Raw genomic sequence first — 20,766 nt, forward strand, 5'->3', positions numbered from 1 at the left:
TCTCCATGGGACCTATTCTGAGCTCTTCCAATAACTCAAGGAAAGCAATACACAAGACATTTGATCAGTCTCCTTAGCGAAAGCAGTTAACAAACCTTAAACAAATTGCTATTCTCTGCTCTTTATTAAGTGGGTTTTGCTATGGGTAATCAGTTGAGATGCATCTGGGTTCCATGCTATCAATAGCTGTTACACTTTAACCAATCACAATTTAGTTAGCATTGTCTTTTTCTCACATGACTACAACCCGCTGTTTTCCAAGCGAAGCATATTTTTGGTATTGTCATGTACCAATGCTAGCCAAATATTTGTGTTAAAATGTTATCAAAGAAAGAACAATGCAGCCAGCAAACTACAACTTATCAGTTTGAGATGTTAGTTAAAACACCTTAGTTTTAGCCAGGGCTGGATTTAGGCATTTTGAGGCCCTAAACTGAACTCTATATGAAGCCCCTTAACCAACCCTTTACAATTCTAGAAGTCATTCATATAAAAAAGAGAATTAACATAAAACATATTAATTTTAATAATAAATATTTTATTGTTAAAAAGTATTTGCAACAAATTATAAAATAAGGTACAATTTAAAAAGGGTAACACTAAATTGTCATTTTCATAATTTTTTGATGGCAAAAAAAGCTTTTACATGATTAGCTGACAGTTCTTAAAACACCTGACATTTACCTGATCTATCTGACCTAAGAGACACCTTGCTTAATGAAGTTCATAATTTTAAAAACAGCAGTCATAACATGGCTAAAACAAAATAACTGAGGAAAGACAATGCTGATGCAGTGGCATATTACAACTTTTTAAAAGCAAAAAAATTGATTTGTATACTTATTTTTTTTTTATTAATTTTATTACATCAAAGCACACTACTACGAAAAAATCAAAATTCCTTTAAAAATTAACCAAAACTGTTACAATTACATACTTTTTAATTTTGCTACATTAAAACACATTTACTACTTAAATGGCAATTTAAAAAAATGCTATGCTTAATTTCCTTCACTTGAAATAACTCACATTTAAAAGTTGCATGCAAAACATTGATGACTACAATAATTCCTCTCAAACCTACAAAACTGAAAAACTCTACAAGAAATGACAAAACTAACCTTCGATTCAATACATGCATCTACATATACAGGATGAGTCAAAATTACATGAACCATCTTGGGTGAGTCAAAATTATGTGAACACTATTTGAGAGAAAGCATTTACTTCAAGTTTGAGTTATACAGAGTCTCAACCTGACCACCAGCACAATTAATGCACTCATACCAACGTTCAACAGTACAATTTAGTGCCAGAACACCGGAGATTGGGGAGGCAATAACAACAGTCCGTTGCGACCAATCGGAATAGAAAAAACAAAATTAAGATGTTTTATTAATAATATTTAATTAAAAATTAAGATTGTTCAAATAATTTTGACTTACCCTGTATTACTCTACACACACAAAATTCATGACCTACAAATTGATTTGTTACAATTCCATCTTGGCTTTTAAGGAACTTAAAATAACTATATTATTATTATTATTATTAATTTTCTTTTCAGCACGCTCCACTATAGTGGTGAAGTGTTTATGTTAGGACTTCTGTCAGATTTCCATGTACAGTATATGTTACACAATAACTTCACTTTTGTTACCTAAGTGTTATGTTCTGTTCAATCCATTCAACAACTGCTTGATTCCAAGAATTTATAAAATTATTTATTCTTTTAATGATATGAAACCGTGCTTTAAACTTTGTTGCTGCTTCGAACACAATAAAGTGCTATAAATTAAGGCACTTATTTATTCTTATTAAAAATAAGTAATTTTGAGATTAAATACCAAAAAAAATATTTTTGAAATAAATATTTCTTAGTTAGATTTTAATGTTTTCAACTAAATTCTCCATTTCAACTAATTTGTTATTAATTAGGCTGAATCAGCTTGTAAGCGAGGCAATTCCTCATGACTCAAAAGTATAGTATGATGTTGAAATGCAACATAACAGGCATATCTTTAAATCACAGTTTTTGTACAATGTCAAACCAGCATTTCCAGATTGGAGATTATTTATTGACTGACAGAAAATTTGAGGAATGTTTTAGATGACATTTTTTTTACTTTAGATCACTAAAGCAAAAGTGGGCAACTCGCTGCCTACATTAATATTTTGTGCAGCCTGCATCACACAAAATATTAATTTATATATTAATATTTTGAAAATGTACTTAATAATACTTAAGAAAATATGTATGCAGTAAAAATTCTACTGTCATTTCTACAACTTAGTAAAAAGTAAAACAACAAATCAGCTTACATACTCGAATCAAAACTAATTTAAAACTTGCAGTGTCTAATATTCAACCAAATAGATATGAACATGTGAAATACTGTTTAAGCATCATGATCAAATATGTTATTCAGAATTATTCATTAAAAAATTATTCAAAAATACAGTGAAACCCTGGTTAACGACCAAATCGGTTAACGAACTTTTATTTTGGAAAAAATTTGTCTCGGATAACGAACAAAATTTGGATAACGAACTTAACGGCTTTTTGTGTCAAATTTGTAAGCTTGCCTACTTTTAGGGAAAATCAGTTAATCGTGTGTCGGTGATGGTCTAGGGTACATTCGTACGTTAGTGTTGGTGGAAGAGACAAAGATGACAAGTATTTTACAGTGAAAATCGTTTATTAGAACGGGAAGATGCTTACATATTTGAGGTAGTTGAAAATGGCTTATCTACAGTATTTTCTCTCAGCACTGAAGAGTGGCGTATCGCTGGTCCTACGATAGTGCAAGCCGATCAGTCATAGCCCCAGAGCGGACGAGATGGGTTCACTTGGTCACAGAAGCGATGGTAGGTGACAGAGCTGCAACAACTGGAGCGGTCCGCGAGACACAACACAAATTTTAGCAGGCACGACTTCAGGCTTAATCCAGATGAAGACGACACAGATTAATCGCCATAGAATTTTTAGGAAAACTGCGTTTTGACCTTGAGATTCGGGGTTTTTATAGTATTTCTTCCTTGAATCTCACCTTACGATTAGTCCTGCGTCCCATTCCTCGCTTCCCGATTGTTTTCTTCTTTGTCTCCAGGTGAAAACTGAAACCAGATCAGATCACGAGAAAGGTTTGTTCTGAGGCGTTTATTTGACACCTGTTCGTCAACTCTGATCAGAGATTGCTGATAAACCTATAAGCCTTTCGCTCATAATTTAGCCTATTGTTTCTGCTATCTGTCATTTTAGAACTTTAACGATCGTATGTGATGTTTTTATACCCGTCAAATCTTTCCCCTTTTCCGAAAATTTAACCTAGATCGACTGTTTATGAGCACGTTTTCCTATATTTTCATTAAAGAAAACCCATTTTACAAATAAAATTACAAAAATACTGACGGCTAGAACGGATGAATTGTATTTGCATTAATTTCTATGGGAAAAATTGCTTCGGTTTACGAACAATTCGGTTAACGAACGGATTCGTGGAACGGATTACGTTCGTTAACCGGGGTTCCACTGTAATTCCTATTTCCAAGTGATAGCTTAACATGTTACTTTTGCTTTCCAGACTCCAAACTGATAAGGCTACCAGCATCTGCATTAATTATTAAGTACAATTGGTGGCAATAAATAATTTGAAGTGATAAAAAAAATTTAAAACTGACAAAATGATTGATGATTTTTAAAAATTTTCCAGAGTGACCCCTGGTATATACAATAGAATCTTGTTTTAATGGATTGTGGAACAATGGATTTTTTCTCCAAGTCCTGCCAAATCAATGTAATTTTACCTCTTTTTAGTGGATCTGTTGCTCAAAGTAACAGATTTTTCTCCGCTAAAATCTATTGTAAACTTCTTGTTTTTCAATGTTAGTTTACATTTGGGTTTTTTGGAAATGTGTAGACTTTGATAATGCACTTAGTTACATTTGGGATATGTACAATTGAAGAATTGTACAAAGAGAATCGACCAGTTGATACAATTGAGGAGGAGTCACCTAGTAAACACTGTTACTGATTCAAGTGTAGTGTTGAAATTCAGCAAGTTCATTGAATATTTTCAAGTTGTGAAGACCTTCCTGATGAGTTTCAGCATAAACAAACAGGCTGTACTGTACAGTACATGACACTGCTAATATCAAGCAGTGTTGTAATTCAATAGACAGAAAAGTGGCATTGAAAAAACAAGATGGACAAATTTTTAAAACAAATCATGAAGTGAAGCAAAGTGCTAATGAGGATATGTAATTTGCATCTTTTTATGCTTATAATATGTATAGTTTTCGTCAGCTTTGTTGTACACACGTATGTTACAAACATACATACCAGTACTTGAAATTATTCAGTCTCTTGAGATCTCTATTCTTTATAATATAGAAACATGTATGTTACAAACATACATGTTTCTATATTATAAAGAATAGAGATCTCAAGAGACTGAATAATTTCAAGTACTGGTATTTCTTATAGAAGTTAAAAAATGAAATTTTTTTGAACAACAAATATTTTCTCGGGTGTGTAGAAAATCTGTTGTTTGTGATATAATGGATTGTCAGAACAATGGATAATTTTCGGCTGCCTGAGCAATCTGTTAAAACAAGATTCTTCTGTATATAATTTATGAACCCATAAACACAACATCCATAAACTTTTGTTAATTTTTTGGAAACATGTTTGTATAAACATATCTTTATTTTTAGATACACATGTTTAATGCTTATGAATCCAAATAGACTAATTTTTACATTTTCTCAAATCTAGTCTAAAGCTAGATTTGAGAAAATGTAAAAATTAGTTATTATTCATCATGTGACAAAAAATTGTTACATGTAAATAGTTATTATGACAAGTTCAAATATGTTGTTAAATAAGAAACTCAAAAGACAAATTTAGACACTGGATATGACATAATACAGTGAAGTTATTTTGTTTAAGTATGTTTAGTGTTATTTTTCATGCAATTTTTTCTTTCTATACCTATTTTGTTATGAATTATTTATAGTTTCTATTACTGTTAAATTTTTGATATTTTTAATTCATTCATTTATTTTGTTTTTTTTTGCTGAATATTCAACTTCTAAAGTCCCTTCTAGAATATTTTTGGTTTCATTGATGATCAATTTAACATATTTTAAAAAACTATTTCTCCATTATTATAATATAATCATTTTTATGAATAAAATTCTTATTTGAAAACAAAAATGTTTTATTTTTAGAAAAGGATAAACTATCTATCATGTCAACTCAAAGATAAACGTAATGAAGTAAAAAATGTAAGAAAATTATCTATGTGATAATGACAAAGAAAAAATTTCTGATAACATAGCCATTTAGCATCCATATTTTACTTATTTCAACACAATTTGAATTGATTAGATGGTAAAGTTTACTTTTCAATAAATTCATAATTTTTGAATTACAATTAGAACTTCCACAGAATGACTAAAAAGCTATACTGTATATCATGAACAATGCTTTGTTATGAATAGATGAGATAAAAAGATTTTAAAAAGCATTATTAACAATGAAATTAAATGAATATATCAAACATCCCAAAACACAATATAAATACATAACAAAATGATTGTCTTAAATAATTGAGCTATAAACCCACTATTTAATGATTAAATACTAACTCTGGAAAAAAAGAACTAGCTCGGGTGGGGCTTAAACCTGCAAGCTACACTTGCCGTGCAATGTATTTGCCAGTTGTGCCACTCGGACCCCAAGCAACTGCATGGCAAGCAGAAGTTGCGGGTTCAAGATGTCCTAAGCCAGTTCTTTTCTTCTGGATGATCCTAAAATTATTTTAAAAATTATTAAAATTATAATTATTAATTTAGATAAGAGATGGTGCTTAATGTTTACCTCTAGTAACAAATTAATTATTATTTAATCATTAAATAGTGGATTTATAGCCCAATTATTTAAGGCGATCATTTGGGTTACAAAATTAAATGATGGCATAATTTGCAGTAATGAATAGAACAGTTATTTTAAATTATATCAGTTAAAATATGAATTCTTTCACCCATTACACACAGATAATTGCACATCAATTCAAGAGCTAACACTCAGCATAATTGAATGTATGTGAATATCGAAGTGTAAAATTATAAAAAAGATGAAAACAACAATTGAATTACTATTATTAATCCAGATGCGGAAAACAGACAGTCTAAATATATTTATTAAATACAAGAAATACACTACTTGTTTCATATGAATGGAAACATTTATTAACTTTTTGAATAATAATGAAAAAAATATTTCCTTTTGATCTTAATCTGGAAACAAAATACAGAATAAAACATTAAAGTTTACAAAACTTGATATCATCTTGCAAAAGTGAATAAATGACTACTAATTTCAGGAAGCCAACTTTTATTAATTTTAAAATCAACAAAAGTTCAATAGACAGGTGACACTCAAATGAAATAAAATCAATTAACCACAGTGAAATCTGTTTAAATTACAGCTAACAGATTTAACATACTATAATACTGAAAATGATACTAATGTCACTTAACATGTTTCACTTCAGAGCTCCTCATTTATACTTAAAATCTAATGTGCACTTCATTTTTCAGTTTCTCAAAAAGTTGAAGAGACATTAAAACAGAATATGGTAACATCTTTCCAAAAGGGACTCTTAATGACATTTTGCAAATTGACTTTTAGTTAAAATAGTGACCAGTTCCAAATCGTGTAATTTTTTCTTTCATGTCTTAATATTTTTTCTTAATTAAGATTGTCTAAAAAGGCTTTACACCAGAGACTTTATTTTGCAAGTTACATTAAAAATCACATCTGTTACCATGGGGTCAACTGTCAAGGTTAATTTTTTTCATTTTGATAAGTCTCAGTGTTTCTTTCTTGCATTAAAAATAGTGACTTTTGTATGGAATCGTTATACATTCATTACTGATTATTTTTTTATTTGTTTCTAAAATTTTCTGATTGTCCCCAGATGAATCATCATTTGACAAACTGCTGGAATTACACTGCTCATCCACTTCTATTATAGCAATCTCACCATCATCATCATCATCTGAGTGGTCTTCATAATTATTGTGAAAGACTTCTTCTTGGTCACTTTCATATCTATCATCTACTTTCTCAAACAAAGTACCAAACAAATATGACCAAAATGAACATCTCTGATAGGACATATAATTGCATCTTCTACTGGAAAAAATAGGAAATCACAAAAACTGGTTGTCTTTTCCAACATTCTCAACATCACTACTCTAAATAGTGATATACATGATAACATGGATATGCATGAACCCAAATTGGAATGAAAAAAAGGGTTTAGTTTAGTAGAAGGTTATTTCTCTTGAAAATAGAAAAATCACTGGTGAGGAAGTCTAGCAAAAACACCAAAAACTGCCACCCTACCAGGGAGGAGATGTAAACTTGGCCTAGGTATGCTTTGTCCTAGGTCAGGGGTCGGAATTAGCGCTCGCGAGCCGCATGCGGCTCTTTGCATAGACGTTTGCGGCTCTTCGAACATAAACTCCAATTTCACCTCACCTCATTTCACCGCAGTCTTATAACTAATGAATTTATGAGATAGAGCCGCCCAACAAACTTCGACTCGTATGGCATACTCTCTAGCACTCTTTAGCCTATCCACACGACCACACTCGCATTGATTAAAATATGAGTCACATGCGAGTGGCAGCATTTAAAGCATATCTATATTGTACATTATATACATAACCCATCGAACGCGTGTCCGTCCGTGTAACGTTCACTAGAGGCCACTAGAGGCGCTCGTCGTGTGTCATATTTCGCACATTTAAATTAACAATATAAATTATTATTATTATTATTATTAATTTGGCCAATAGCCAATAACAATATAAATAATTTAGTATATTTGTAATAGGAATTTATTATTGTCACGGAATGCCTGTAACGTGCACTAGGGGGCATCTCTCTGGTGCGCGTTATATACGCAGCTCTCTGGTACTTTTGTTATACTGTTTCAATGACAATTTGGCTCTTTTCACTTGACAAACTGCCAACCGCTGTCCTAGGTCAAAAGACAGGAAACATTCAAGGGCTTTAAGAATTAAGAAGTAGATGCAAAACTATGCTGACATAAAAAGCTTACTTTTGCTTATCTTTCTGCAATAGGATAGATTTATTTCCAATATATAGTTGTTGTATCAATTTATTATGACCACCTATGCAAATGAAATAAATTGCACTTTTTGGGAGAAGTAGCCACATGATTAACAGGTATTGGTTATAAGTAGATAACTGCAGGAGTATTGCATCTATTTTTACACAAAACATGAATAAAGGCAAGGACCTGAGGAATTCTGAAGATGATTATAAGAGCCAGATAGAAGGATATAAGCATTCCTATAACCAATGACTTTGTTGATTGTTCCACCCACTGTGCTCTAATACAGTGATGACGGTCTTCAAATAATGGCAAAGCCACATAGAAGTTTCCACTAAGCAATTGTATTGTGAACATTCAAAGATTATCATTGTTCAAGGCCAACAGTCTTTGACCAGCTTTATTAAGAGCAATAGATGCTTTACAGTTACTTCTCTCATACTGCAGTTAAATCTGACAATCCATGGCTAATGCCAGATATAACTATTGAATAGACACTGCTAGGAAGGCTCTCTGAATGCTATTGGTTTTCTTACCAATAGCCAGCAATTTATTTTTTAAAACAATTATTTTGTACGATTAATTTCATTAACCAATAAAATTCAGGTCATCTTTTTTTTATTAATTTACTTATTTCCAAAATGAAATTCAAACATCACATAAAAATATTTTAGTTGGATTATTGCATTAAACATCATTTATTTAATCCAATAACCAAGCCAAATTTAGCATTGGGCTCAGCTACCCAATAAGCCCAAAGGATTAAATAACTGTATAAGGAAACATGCCCAAATCATATTACCGATCAAATAATTTGAGCTGAATAATAAATCTAGATTGATCGTTGGATTAAATTACCAATTATTAATAAACTCTATAGTTTGTAAAATTTAGTAATAATTACAGCTTTAGCCTAACATGCACTTGCACCGAACAGGAATAATTAACCAATTCATCGACGCATAAACAAAGAATTAGCAATTTATTAATTAACCGACATCAGCCAGATAGAAGAACTCTGAGCTCGGCCCAAACCATACGAGAACCAAATTTGAAACTAATTAAGACAGTCAAAATTTCTTACAAACAGAATGGTTCGATGCATCATTCCCATCTCTCATCCACCACGATCGATCTTGGTATAAGGCGTCTCAAATTAAGCACTTTCGAGGAGGCATCATAAAGACACACGTGGGAAAAAACACTAGTAACGAGAAAGAGACGAGGCCAAGACGGTCCACACGTCAACACAGCCGACCAGTCTACATTGCCATTTTACATTAATGTTAACGCAATCCGTCATTCAATAAATTTGTAATGTGCACAATTTTCACCACACAAAACAGAAATCATTATTAACAAGTGCATTTGTACACACACAACTTTAACAAAAACTGTAATTTCATAATTATTGGCTAATATTTTATCATTTAACTCTAAAAAAAACATATTATGCAATGTACAACAAATATTTATAGCTTAATAAACAAAATACAAGTTAATTAGATTATTTTTGTGAAGTTTCATTCTTTTCAAATTGGCCTGCCATTTTATAAATGCACATTTTTTAATATAAAGAGAAATCATTGGGAGTGAATTATTACATATTTAAACGGCGATCAATACATTTTATAATTAGGCTTACCTTTGTCATTATCTCTTTCTTCTCCCATGTTTAAAGTAAAATTTTTAAAGACTTTGCAGTATTAAATAATCTATCCCGAAATCTGTAAATGTATAATAAATAATTACGTGATTATTTCACTCGAAATATTTGTTTATGAGAAAAATTCTAAATATTTTAAAATAAGAAAAGCCTACCAACGACTAAAGTTATGGAAAAAACAGTTTAGTACGAGATTAAGAAAATCTCGTCTGTTCTCTCTTCCCGAATTCTCCCGTAGCGTCCCTACATCAATCGTCAAAAACATTCCTTTTTCAAATATTTTAATTTCTCAGTTTTTATAAATTTTATTATTTCGAATAATATGAAAACTAAAAATATTTTATAAAATTAATAAATAAAAATTATATAAAAGTTTGAGTGTGTGTTTGTGTGTAAGTAATTATAATTATATATAAAGTGGAACCTCTTTTATCAGATACATTTTTTTTTTTTTAAACTCTTTTCGCCTTGTGGGCACTAGAAGACTTCTTTTTGCAATTCCATTATGGGTTTGGCCAGACCCACAATGTGTCGGTCGGGTGGTGAGGAACGGGGTCCGACATATCCGGATTGAATATCCCCCGAAAATTTCCTGGGGATTTTTCGTTCAGTTTGGATTCGATCCCGGGTCCCCCAGAGAGGTATGCTGCCACCTTGACTGCTCGGCCATCCGGCTGTATTTATCAGACACTACTCCGGTTCTTGGTTCGATATAAAAACGCATGTAACTTATTACGATTGACCTCCCTTAATAACTCCTATGCTTTTTGTCGAAAATTTCTGAAATTTTGCAGGGAGGTTTGCTAATTATGTGGATTGATTCTATTATTAAATTTTGGTGTTATCTATAAGCGCAATGTAACGTAATAACGATCACTTGGCACTATTCACTTCTTTATTTCACTTTTCAACGTTGAAAAGTGAAATGAAGTCATCATATAAAGATTACTTGGCACTATTCACTTTTCAACGAAAAGTGAAATAAAGAAGTGAATAGTGCCAAGTGATCGTTATTACGCTACCTTGCGCTTATAGAACAAATGAAAAGAACGACACGGTTTCAAAATATGGTAGAATAAATTTTGGTGATTAAAAGATCAGCGGTGTACAGTACATTTAAGTGCGACCCTACTGGAGATACAATTTGTTTTTATAAAACCCTCAAAACAGTCTTTTGCCATTTTATAATAGTTTAAAAAATATAGAAAGTTTTTAATAATAAAATATAACAGATGGCGCCGCACACGTAGTTTTAAATCCCAGGAAAGTTATGCAACTCGTTGCTGGATTTTTTCCAATAGTGAGATTAGTGATCTTTATCACGTCTTTCTTAATTATCCGCAATAAAAAAATCAAGATTAAAACAATTCACTTTACTCGCCTATTTAACTATACATTTCGTATACAAATGCATAGTTTGGTTGAGAATACGGATTTGAAGCACGTATAGTTTAGGAAATTCTGCATTGCCATACAATTATATTTGCACTCGGGACAAACATTTCCCGTCCGTATCTCTTCGAAACATGTTGAATTTGCACTTCGAAATTAGCCGTGTAATTTTTGCAGCCAGACGTACAAATAAGAGGAAAAAACCGACTTCCTCCGTCGAGGAGGATTTAAACCACCGACGACCCATGGATATCTATGGCTACAACAGTCGACCGCTCTACCAGGTGAACTATCGACGGATTGAATTTAAAATCTGCAAATTTAGCTCAAGTGTTTTGCTTCGGCAAAGTCGTCTTCCTGCAGTTGCAGAAATAATCTGCGATTTCAGCAGGCTCGCAGAGAAATGCTAGAATTAGCCAATGAGGTTGACCGTCCCAAGTCGAAATGAACCCTTTGCAAGCGCCAACAACCCGATCACTAGCCATGCTATTTGCAACAGCAAATATTCTCAATGCAGTGGTTGGTGCCAACCGTTGTGGATACGTTAAAGAAAATGCACGAATCGAAAGATACGGATTTGCCTAATGACAACGTGGTTAATCCGTTCTGTTATACCAGCGTTTCTCAACCTCTAACGAATCGTCGCCCCCTTCAATAAAACTGTTACGTAGTATCGCCCCCTTCAATAAAACCGTTACGTAGTATCGCCCCCTTCACTCCAAAATTCCGATGCCGAGGGCCAAGTCTAACGCCAAATTCATACTGCATTGAATAGACTATTGTACGATATAACTAATAAATATCTAATTATTCTTAATATAATGTTTTACTATATCGCCCAGAAAATCGTTTTTCGTCCCCAAAACATAAATTGTTACTAATCGCCCCCTCAACATGGAAAAACGCCCACATGAGGGCGATATCGCCCCCGTTGAGAAACACTGTGTTATACCATATCAGTTCCAATCCTATCCTCGTCGCGATTCTGACTTTTGGTTGCGCTTTTTTTCTCCTCCTTCGTTTAGTACTTGGTTGCTTCTAATACACGCGAAGGAATGGCGTTGTGATATTTCTCTTAAGCGTTTAATTTTTTTCTTACTTAACCATAGTCAACTTTACGAAATTTTTTGTATAAAGTTTTTTGAAAACTGAATATTTTTCAAATTTATTTTAATTCACGAAATTAATTAAACATTAAAAATGTATATTATAAATGTATACACCTGGCTAAACTTAATTTCAAAATTTATTAATATATAAATTTTAATAATCTTGACATGAATATTTAAAAATTTGCTGTAAGTTTTGAGATATTCTTTCACACTTTTCTAGCGAATCAAAACGTTTAAAGCAAAATTAATTTTAATTATTCATTGATGTTAGCTGCAATATTCTTCTGTGGATCTATACTAACTTGTAAAGACAGAGAGCATAATAAGCATATTTTGGTAAACATATTGTAGTTTGTATACAGTATATTAAAAACTTGAGTTATTTGAAATTTCTATTCTTTACCATTCTGAAAAACAGAATGATGTCGAAATTGATGATGCAGTTATACTTGGAGATAAGCTTATATAAATCTAAATAATATCAGTATATAAACAATTTTTTATGTCGAAAAATTATTATAAATTGAACTGTTTTAGCAAAATTTGATATAAACGTGACTCTTCAAATGCATCGCGTAATAATAAATGAAACAATATTACAACTCTTATTATCATCATTGTAAAACAAAAGTAAAAGCTTTTTTTATGCTAAGGGTCCACTATTAATATTCTGTAGTTGTGAAATTTGAAGGTTTTTACTGATAACAAAATATCCGTTTTACTATTTTGAATTATTGGCATACTCTGAATCTAAAATATGGCGAAATTTCAGAATCCAAGATGGGAAAGTGTGCCTGCTTGCCTTGTATGGCCGGATATAGATTACGAAGAAAGTTTACAGAGATCCCATCAGAAACAAACAAACGAGACTGGAGAAACAGCAGTAAAGAGGTTGAGAGTTCGGGCCATAAATCCTCATAATTCACTTAAGGTAGCATACACCGTAAACAGAAACGGAGATAAGATGATTACTAGAGAAGAAATGAAAAGAGTAGTGAATTTTTCGATGCCTTATCCTGCTAAACTATCAGCCAAAGATTATAAAGAATTATTACTCATCTTAGATCCACTTCATACGAATTTAATTAAACTAGAAGACTTTTTAAATCTGTTTAAACCTGAATCTGTTTGCGACTTGGAAAACTCGATTAAAAAAGTTAGTACGAGTAGCTTACAAAGACATGAACCTCTCACTCTGTTGAAACTTGATGAAAAAATAAGATATAGCATCAAAACTCAAACAGAGAAGTTATTGAAAGCTTTTACTTTTTATGATTTCGAAAATACTGGTATGGTTTCGAAACAGCATGTCAAATATTTGCTTCAGAAACATTGTATGCCACTTTCCGATAAGCAGTTCGAACGGCTGTGGAAAATATTTCCCGTTGAGAATGGTGCATTGAATTACATACGATTTCTAGAAGACTTTGGAGATTGTAAACCCAACGATTCAATGAGTAATTACAGAATAAAAACAATTTCACGAACATTGGTCTGTTCATCTTCTAAGTCAAAATACGAACCTTCAATTCAAAAATTGAGAAATGCATCTGAATGCCATTGCGAAATTGAAGGAAAGCAATTTAATGATATCAAGATAATATTGAGAAACTGCATTGAAAAAAATTGGCATGATATAATTCGGAAATGTAAAGAAGCAGATCCACGGCAATCGGGTCGCATTGCATCAGAATCTATGAAGGAAGTGCTAAATCAGTGCGGAATTCCAGTCTACAGTGAATTTATGAATAACTTTTTAGAACGACAATACAATATGGTTCCTGGAACACTCATGAACTACTGGCAATTTATTAAAAATATTAGTAATAATTCATACCACCGTTCTCAGTACGAATGTTACAATTCGAACAAATCCGATCAAGTAGAAATGCAAATATACCGTAAAGAAAAACCTGATTATCTCACCATACCTGAAGAAGCAGCATGGTCTACTCTCCCAGCTCCTCCAAACTACGATCTTTTGCTAAAGAAATTGATAGATTGTTCGTGGCGCAAGATTATCTATAAATGTCGCACGATGGATGTTAAAGAGAGTGGAAATATTTCCTGTGAAAAATTTATGACAATATTGGCAAACTGTGGTATTCCTGTTACAAATCGAAATCTTAGCAGAATACTTCAAGAAATATATAGCATTATACCAGGAAAGAAAGTTAATTATTGGATGTTTCTTCGTAAATGCAGCTTGGATAAACCTGATAATGCTATTACTAAACCAAACTGTGACCATGTGTATAGAATATTACTGCGAATGAGATCTCAAATTTTATTCTACTTCGGAGCTTTACGACAACAGTTTCTAGCAAACGACCCACAAAAAGCAGGATTAATCGATGCTACAAAATTCAAGAAGATTTTGAATGATTTTGCCATCTGTCTCAGTGACGAAGATTTCTTTATCATCTGTAAACATTTCGATCCTGTTTTAAGCGGTTCCATTCCCTACGTCAATTTTCTACAGTCTTTCGCTCATCCAAATTTTTAAATAATCATATTTTAAAAGTTTAAATTGTCTTAAGATTTTTTACTTAAATCATCATAATTATAGTAGATAAATTCCGAATATAAATATTTTAAGATATTGATTCAATACATTTGTCTTTCGATACGAATAACTAAATTAGAAAGATCTTTATGAAATAAAAGCTGCTAATTCTTATCATCATGAGTGCTTTTTCTTAGTAAATTTAAAGTAATGAATCTTAATAAAAATAAATAAATAATAAAATATTTAAACATGTAGACTATATAAGTAACGATGATAACGTTTTAATTTGATTTTATTAGAAGCACTTTTAGACAGTATGAGCAAGGTAATAAAACTGGTCTAATATGTAACATCAAACATTATAGCAACGTTTTTTTCTTTCGCACAGCATTGAAAAATGTACAGCAAAACGTATAGTATTTGAAGATTTTGCTTGGTCAGGTAACAACTTTAGCAACTTTAAAAGCATTTTGATAGACTGTCGGATGGGTGAAGTGATTACGGCATTAGCCTACTGCTCTGGAGGAGTTTTTCTTTTNAGTTAATCCCAAAGAACAGCAATCCTTCAGGCTCAACGGACTATAGGCCGATTTCCCTCCTCCCTGTCATTGGGAAAATCCTGGATGGGCTCATGGCTAACAGGCTTACTTACCACTGCGAAAACTCCAACTATCTAAGCGAGAAGCAATATGGCTTCAGGAGAGGAAGAAGTACGATCACAGCACTGGACGACATAGTTAACACCATCACTGAGGCCAAAAAAAGAGGCGAGCACACCATGGTGGTTTCGATTGAATTTTAAGCTTTTTTATTGTACTAATTAATGTCAGAAGTAAAATGGTGTTCTGCTACACCATTTTCACAAGCGATTTGCGCTTGCGCAGACAGCTGTTTTTTTACATGATGGAGCTGAGTATATGGAGAATTTTAAACAAATTATTTTTATGTTGATAAATTAGATCCATTTTTTTTAAAATACTGTAAAGTTAATCAAGTAATCTAGGATGTCAAACGATAATTTAGAATTAATGTTAGGTTAGTAATTATCAATTTTTACTATTACTGATGTTAATTATGTTTAAAGTGCCAAATGTTATATTCTTGTTACAGCCAGAGAGTCACAAGTACTGTACTTTCAGCCTTATTTGAAGTCAAATTACCATTTAAACATTTGTTTTAATTAATTTTGAGAAGTCAACTTGTAGAGTTCTACTTGATCTGTATCTTTGTAATGTCTTGAATGAAAGTTTAATAATTTATTACCTTTCTCAACTAATTTTGTATGTAGTATGTTGGAGGTTTGTTGTATTAAAATCCAACCCATCCATTCCTTTTTACATGAAAATATCAAGGAATGATTCTAAACTCTGACTGCATTTTTCATTTATTGTTCGTCCTTCCCGGTATATCTCCAGTTATTCTTGCCAACTACCGATGAATTGATTCTGGGAGTTTACCTTTCTGGGAGTAAAAAATTACGGGAGATTTGGCATTTTTTAATCTTGGCAATATTGAAACTTTGCCCGTTGTTTATTCCGTTTTAATGTATTATTTAGCAGAAAAGTTGATATTCTCGTCGAGTAAATATGTGAATAGGTTTCGATTCGGGAGTAGGAAAATTGAAAACTTTGGCGACTCTCTTATTTGTGTGATGTGCTGATGTGATGTAAATTATTGTTTCGTTAATTAATGATATGAAAAATTTAATCATGGAAGATATAAATGGTATTGAAATGTAACCTATTTAAATTTCACTTAATTTTCCTAGTAACAGTATTGTAATCTTTTGCTGATGGTAAATGATATGCATTGATAGCGATTAACAGGAAATGATATAAAAAAACAAATATTAAATTGTCTCCAGTCATTTAATTTGTTTAAGAACTATTAAATGGTGGAAATAATTATCAGTTTTAAAATGTCTTTACATTTTTAAATTCTAAATACAAGATTCCAACTGTCGTTTGACAAAAATGACTTCAGAGATAATATCAACCAATTCATTTTTAAAAATATGAAATGATCAAATGATATTTTTTATCAGAGTTCACATTTATTAAATAATACTTTTAGCACTAACCCGGTTATTCAAATTAGTATTTGAAAGTATGATTAACTTTGATATCATTCAATTCTTTTATGAATTTTTGTTTGTTTGTTTGTTTATATATGGATCTGATATATGCTGCTAAGTATACATATTTAGAAATTTGAATGTATAAATATAACAATTAGAGTTGAAAAATGAATATAGGAGTCATTGGTAGAAAGAATGAAAAAAATTGAAATTATTTTTTTGCCAGCATTAAATGAGTCAGTACTTAAAAATGTTGTTTAAAAATGTAATATACAGGTGGAATTTAATTATATTACTTATCACAATTTTTTTTTTATTTTAAAATTTATTTTAAAATAAAAAAAGAATTGTGATAAGTAATATAAAAAATTAAAATAAATTTATTTTAAAATTTATTTTAATTTTTTATGATGTAAAGTTTTATGTATTATTTAAGAATTATTAGTTTAAAAAATTATATGCTAAAGTTAATTATTAAATAGGCACAAGTTATTAACAAATCTAATCTAAATGAGAAAGTGTTAGAATGATGGTGATTATGAAATAATTATAAAATAAATATAATTAAGATTTTATTGATTNTCACCACCCCCTCACAATGTACCCCTAAACAACCTATCGCGTACCCCTAGGGGTACGCGTACCACAGGTTGGGAATCGCTGATCTATACAATTAATTAGCCATGTTCTAGCTTGATAGTTAATACAACTATCATTTGATTATTAAAATAACCAAACTTTCTGTTTTTGATAATATTATTTTATTATATGTGGTAAATATAATGGTAGATTACTCTATAAGCAAACTTCACCTTTCTTGTACTCCTTAAGTTTTTAACTAGTTGGACAAACCATTAAGGTGTTGGCCTACCACTCTGGGGGGAAGGGAAATGGGAACAAATCTGAATGGGTTGAGAATCCCCAAGAATTTTTTGGGGGGTGTTTTGTTCTAGATATGTCAGAACCCATCCCTCACTATCCAGCCTGTTCATTGTGGACCTGACCAAACCCATAATATACTTTGTAAATGAAGAGAATAAAAAAAAAAGCTCCTGAGTTTAAGAGAAATAAATAGAATTAATTGTGTATTTAATTCTATTTTTAAATATTAGAAATTCAGTATGACCATGAACCAGTATTAATGGGAAACTTTGTCATATGATAATGCAAGTATATGCCCCCACTGCTTATTCCTCCCTAGAGGAGTTGGATGATTTCTATTCACAAATTCAAAAGACACTAAATGAAACATTAAGAAAAGACATCATTGTCATCACCTGTGACTTTAATGAAAAAGTGGGGGACAAACGAAACCAGGAGTCTGTGGACAGTTCGGCTTGGGAAAAAGAAATGTCTCTGGGGATTGTCTCATTCAATTCTGCCTGGAACATCACTTCAAAATCATGAACACATAGTTTTGCCAATTTAAACAATGGCTTTACACAAGGACTTTTCCAAATGGATTACACCAAAATCCAATTGACTACATCTTGTGTGATAGAAAATGGGCCAACTTAATACATTCAGTTAAAACTTTGCCTGGTGCAGACTGTGGTGTCTATTACTACTTGCCAAATTCAAGCTTAAACTTTGCAGTACCAAAAGATCACTGCCCAGACAAAGGTTTGATGTTGATAGGTTGCCTACATATTATTGGAAGATTACTAAAATATATCAAAAATTGCTAAATTCCTTTTCTGCTACTGTCCAATTAAGCGAAATGTTGTCCCAATTAAATTATGTTTTAATTTATTAGTTTCCATTCTTTGAGTTTGGCCCAATAAAGTGGCTGCCCTGATTAGTCGGTGGCCCAATTAAACAGAATCGACTGTATATGGCCAGAATGTAAAATTGTGTGTGGCGGTCCTTGACATCCACAAACACAAGACAATATAGAATGCAGTATCTTAGTTACTGTATTCTATATTGACCTTCAGCAGGACTAAAAGGTCAAAAATATGCATAGATCTTGGATATGCAACAATAATTTGACAAACTGATCAATTGGGTGCTATTTTGTGCAATATCAGAAAAATGCATCTTATTATTGAATCACTGACAGATCACCTTATTGAACCTTATTTGGTGTTCTAAAACTGGTTTGCAAAGTTCTGATTTCCTGATAGTATAGGAAAGTGGCAGAACCCTAATTTCTTTTTTACCTGTGTGTTTTATGTCAAATTAATTTTATTTGTATTTTAACAAAAGGAGTTTTTCAAAGTGTTTTCTAATACTCAGCATAACTGAGTATTAGAAAACACTTTGAAAAACTCTAACTTACAACAGATCAGATTTTCAAATTAAGGCTCTTTAGAAAAAGTGAAAAATCCAATTTCTGGAGTAAATGTTGCCTAAGTTGGATCTCTAATAAGAATGAATGTAAAATGAAAGGCCATCCCATTTTGTGCTTCATCAACATCAATAACACATCATCACTGGGGATGTAACTCAACATCTTGTCTGGAACCTGTTACCGGTGTGTTCTGTGAATAATAAAGTTTATCACTAACATTTTCGAACTGTTGAATAGTTCTTCAGGTGAAATATACCAAATAACTAATGGAACACAAAATTAGAACGTGAATATTCAAATTTAATCAAACATATGCCTGATGAAAGTCATTATGAAGGGCATGTGCATTTTGTGCGTAGATAATGGCCATTAAAGGTTGGCATCCATAAGGGCCTACCAGGCAACCGATAAATTCAGCTCATTGTTTTGGTTGATGCAAGTGGCTTGCTCTATAAATATATATGGCCTCTAACCATCTTATGTGTTCAGGGTGAGGTGTAGTTAGGATGACTTTGCCTTGGTTAAATGTAGTTTCAATATCAGGGTCAGAGGCATAAATAGCAAGGACCATGTTGTGTCGCCCATGCTGAAGGTCTGCTCGGTGTTCATGTACACTGTCTTGTAGGGGAACGGGTTGCATGAACCTATAGGGATGTACATAGAGGCTGCACAAGGTTTGTGGCCTTTTGACTTTAATGTTTATGTGCAGGAAGTGGACCTCTGTGGTGTTAGATTATTCAACCTCTATGGTTAAGCCATAAGGATTGTCATTAACAGTTTGTATGAATGCCATCACGTCTGGAACAGTCTTCCACAAAATGATATCATCTATATACCTCTTATATATCTTTTGGAGGTATCGTGGAAGGATCTTGTGTTCTAAGTGTCTAATAACCATTTTGCAAAGGTCCCCAGATACTGGGCTATCCATGGGGACCCCTGTTTTTTGCAGACTGTTCCATTGAACATAAAAATAGAATTGTAACAAATCAGATGGGCCATCTCCAACACCTATTGGTGTAGGGTATGATCTTGGACAATGGCAAGTAAAAGGTCCTGAGGGAGCAAAAGGCTGGAGGGATTTAAAGTCTGTGTTGAATTTTGTGCTTTCTTTGGATCACTGAATTTTCATTTGCATGCTTTACCAATGTAGTTTTAGGTAAGCTAAACTCCTTAGAAGCCTTTATCTATCCCATTGGCTTATTTCTAATTGCTTCTATAGTTTTTTAAATTTTTTGGGCATTCCACTTCTCCCATATGGCCTGCAATTACTTGGAGCTATCTAATACGTGATTTCAAATGACCTTAATTAGAAATGAGATTTAAAAAAAATTTGAAATATAGTTTCTCAACATAGAAAAAGCGTGGGGTCCTACTTAAGACTTACTATTCTAATATTTACAAGGCTCTAAAAATTTATTCACAGAGAGATTATAGCAAGCAAATATTATAGTTATATAGAATATCCTTTATCAATGATAAAACTGCAAACAGAAAGCAATTTTTCCTTTTTTGAAATACAACAAAAGAAAGTTCTTTGTGGATCTAAATGCCATTCCAGTTT

The 20,766-nt window shown here is 32.0% G+C and overlaps 3 protein-coding genes across 6 annotated transcripts in view; 2 read left to right on the forward strand and 1 right to left on the reverse strand.

Moving 5' to 3' along the window:
* LOC111640519 (splicing factor U2AF 50 kDa subunit-like) overlaps positions 1-10,100 on the reverse strand; it is a 69,674-nt gene extending 59,574 nt beyond the window's left edge. Inside the window, exons 1-2 of one of the 4 annotated variants that reach the window (XM_023386537.1) lie at positions 9,975-10,100; positions 9,799-9,880 (exon numbers count right to left, since the gene is read on the reverse strand). In XM_023386537.1, coding sequence (XP_023242305.1) covers positions 9,799-9,826 — 28 coding nt within the window. In that variant the 5' untranslated portion in view covers positions 9,827-9,880; positions 9,975-10,100. Of the gene's footprint in view, positions 1-9,237; positions 9,500-9,798; positions 9,881-9,974 lie in introns of those variants that run through there. The other 3 variants (XM_023386536.1, XM_023386535.1, XM_023386538.1) reach the window with 3 other exon arrangements.
* Positions 10,101-12,917: 2,817 nt separating this feature from the next.
* Positions 12,918-14,829, forward strand: LOC111640514 (EF-hand calcium-binding domain-containing protein 6-like). Its single transcript, XM_023386531.1, has one exon. The coding sequence runs from the start codon at positions 13,081-13,083 to the stop codon at positions 14,827-14,829; it is 1,749 nt and encodes a 582-aa protein (XP_023242299.1). The 5' UTR covers positions 12,918-13,080.
* An 861-nt stretch (positions 14,830-15,690) lies between these two features.
* Positions 15,691-20,766, forward strand: part of LOC111640515 (ADP-ribosylation factor-binding protein GGA1-like) — a 40,836-nt gene continuing 35,760 nt past the window's right edge. Inside the window, exon 1 of the mRNA XM_023386532.1 lies at positions 15,691-15,867. Coding sequence (XP_023242300.1) covers positions 15,837-15,867 — 31 coding nt within the window. The 5' untranslated portion in view covers positions 15,691-15,836. The remainder of the gene's footprint in view (positions 15,868-20,766) is intronic.

The sequence above is a fragment of the Centruroides sculpturatus genome, unplaced genomic scaffold (genome assembly GCF_000671375.1).
Source record: "Centruroides sculpturatus isolate CEXI.00-Female unplaced genomic scaffold, Cexi_2.0 scaffold1438, whole genome shotgun sequence".
Lineage (NCBI taxonomy): Eukaryota > Metazoa > Arthropoda > Arachnida > Scorpiones > Buthidae > Centruroides > Centruroides sculpturatus.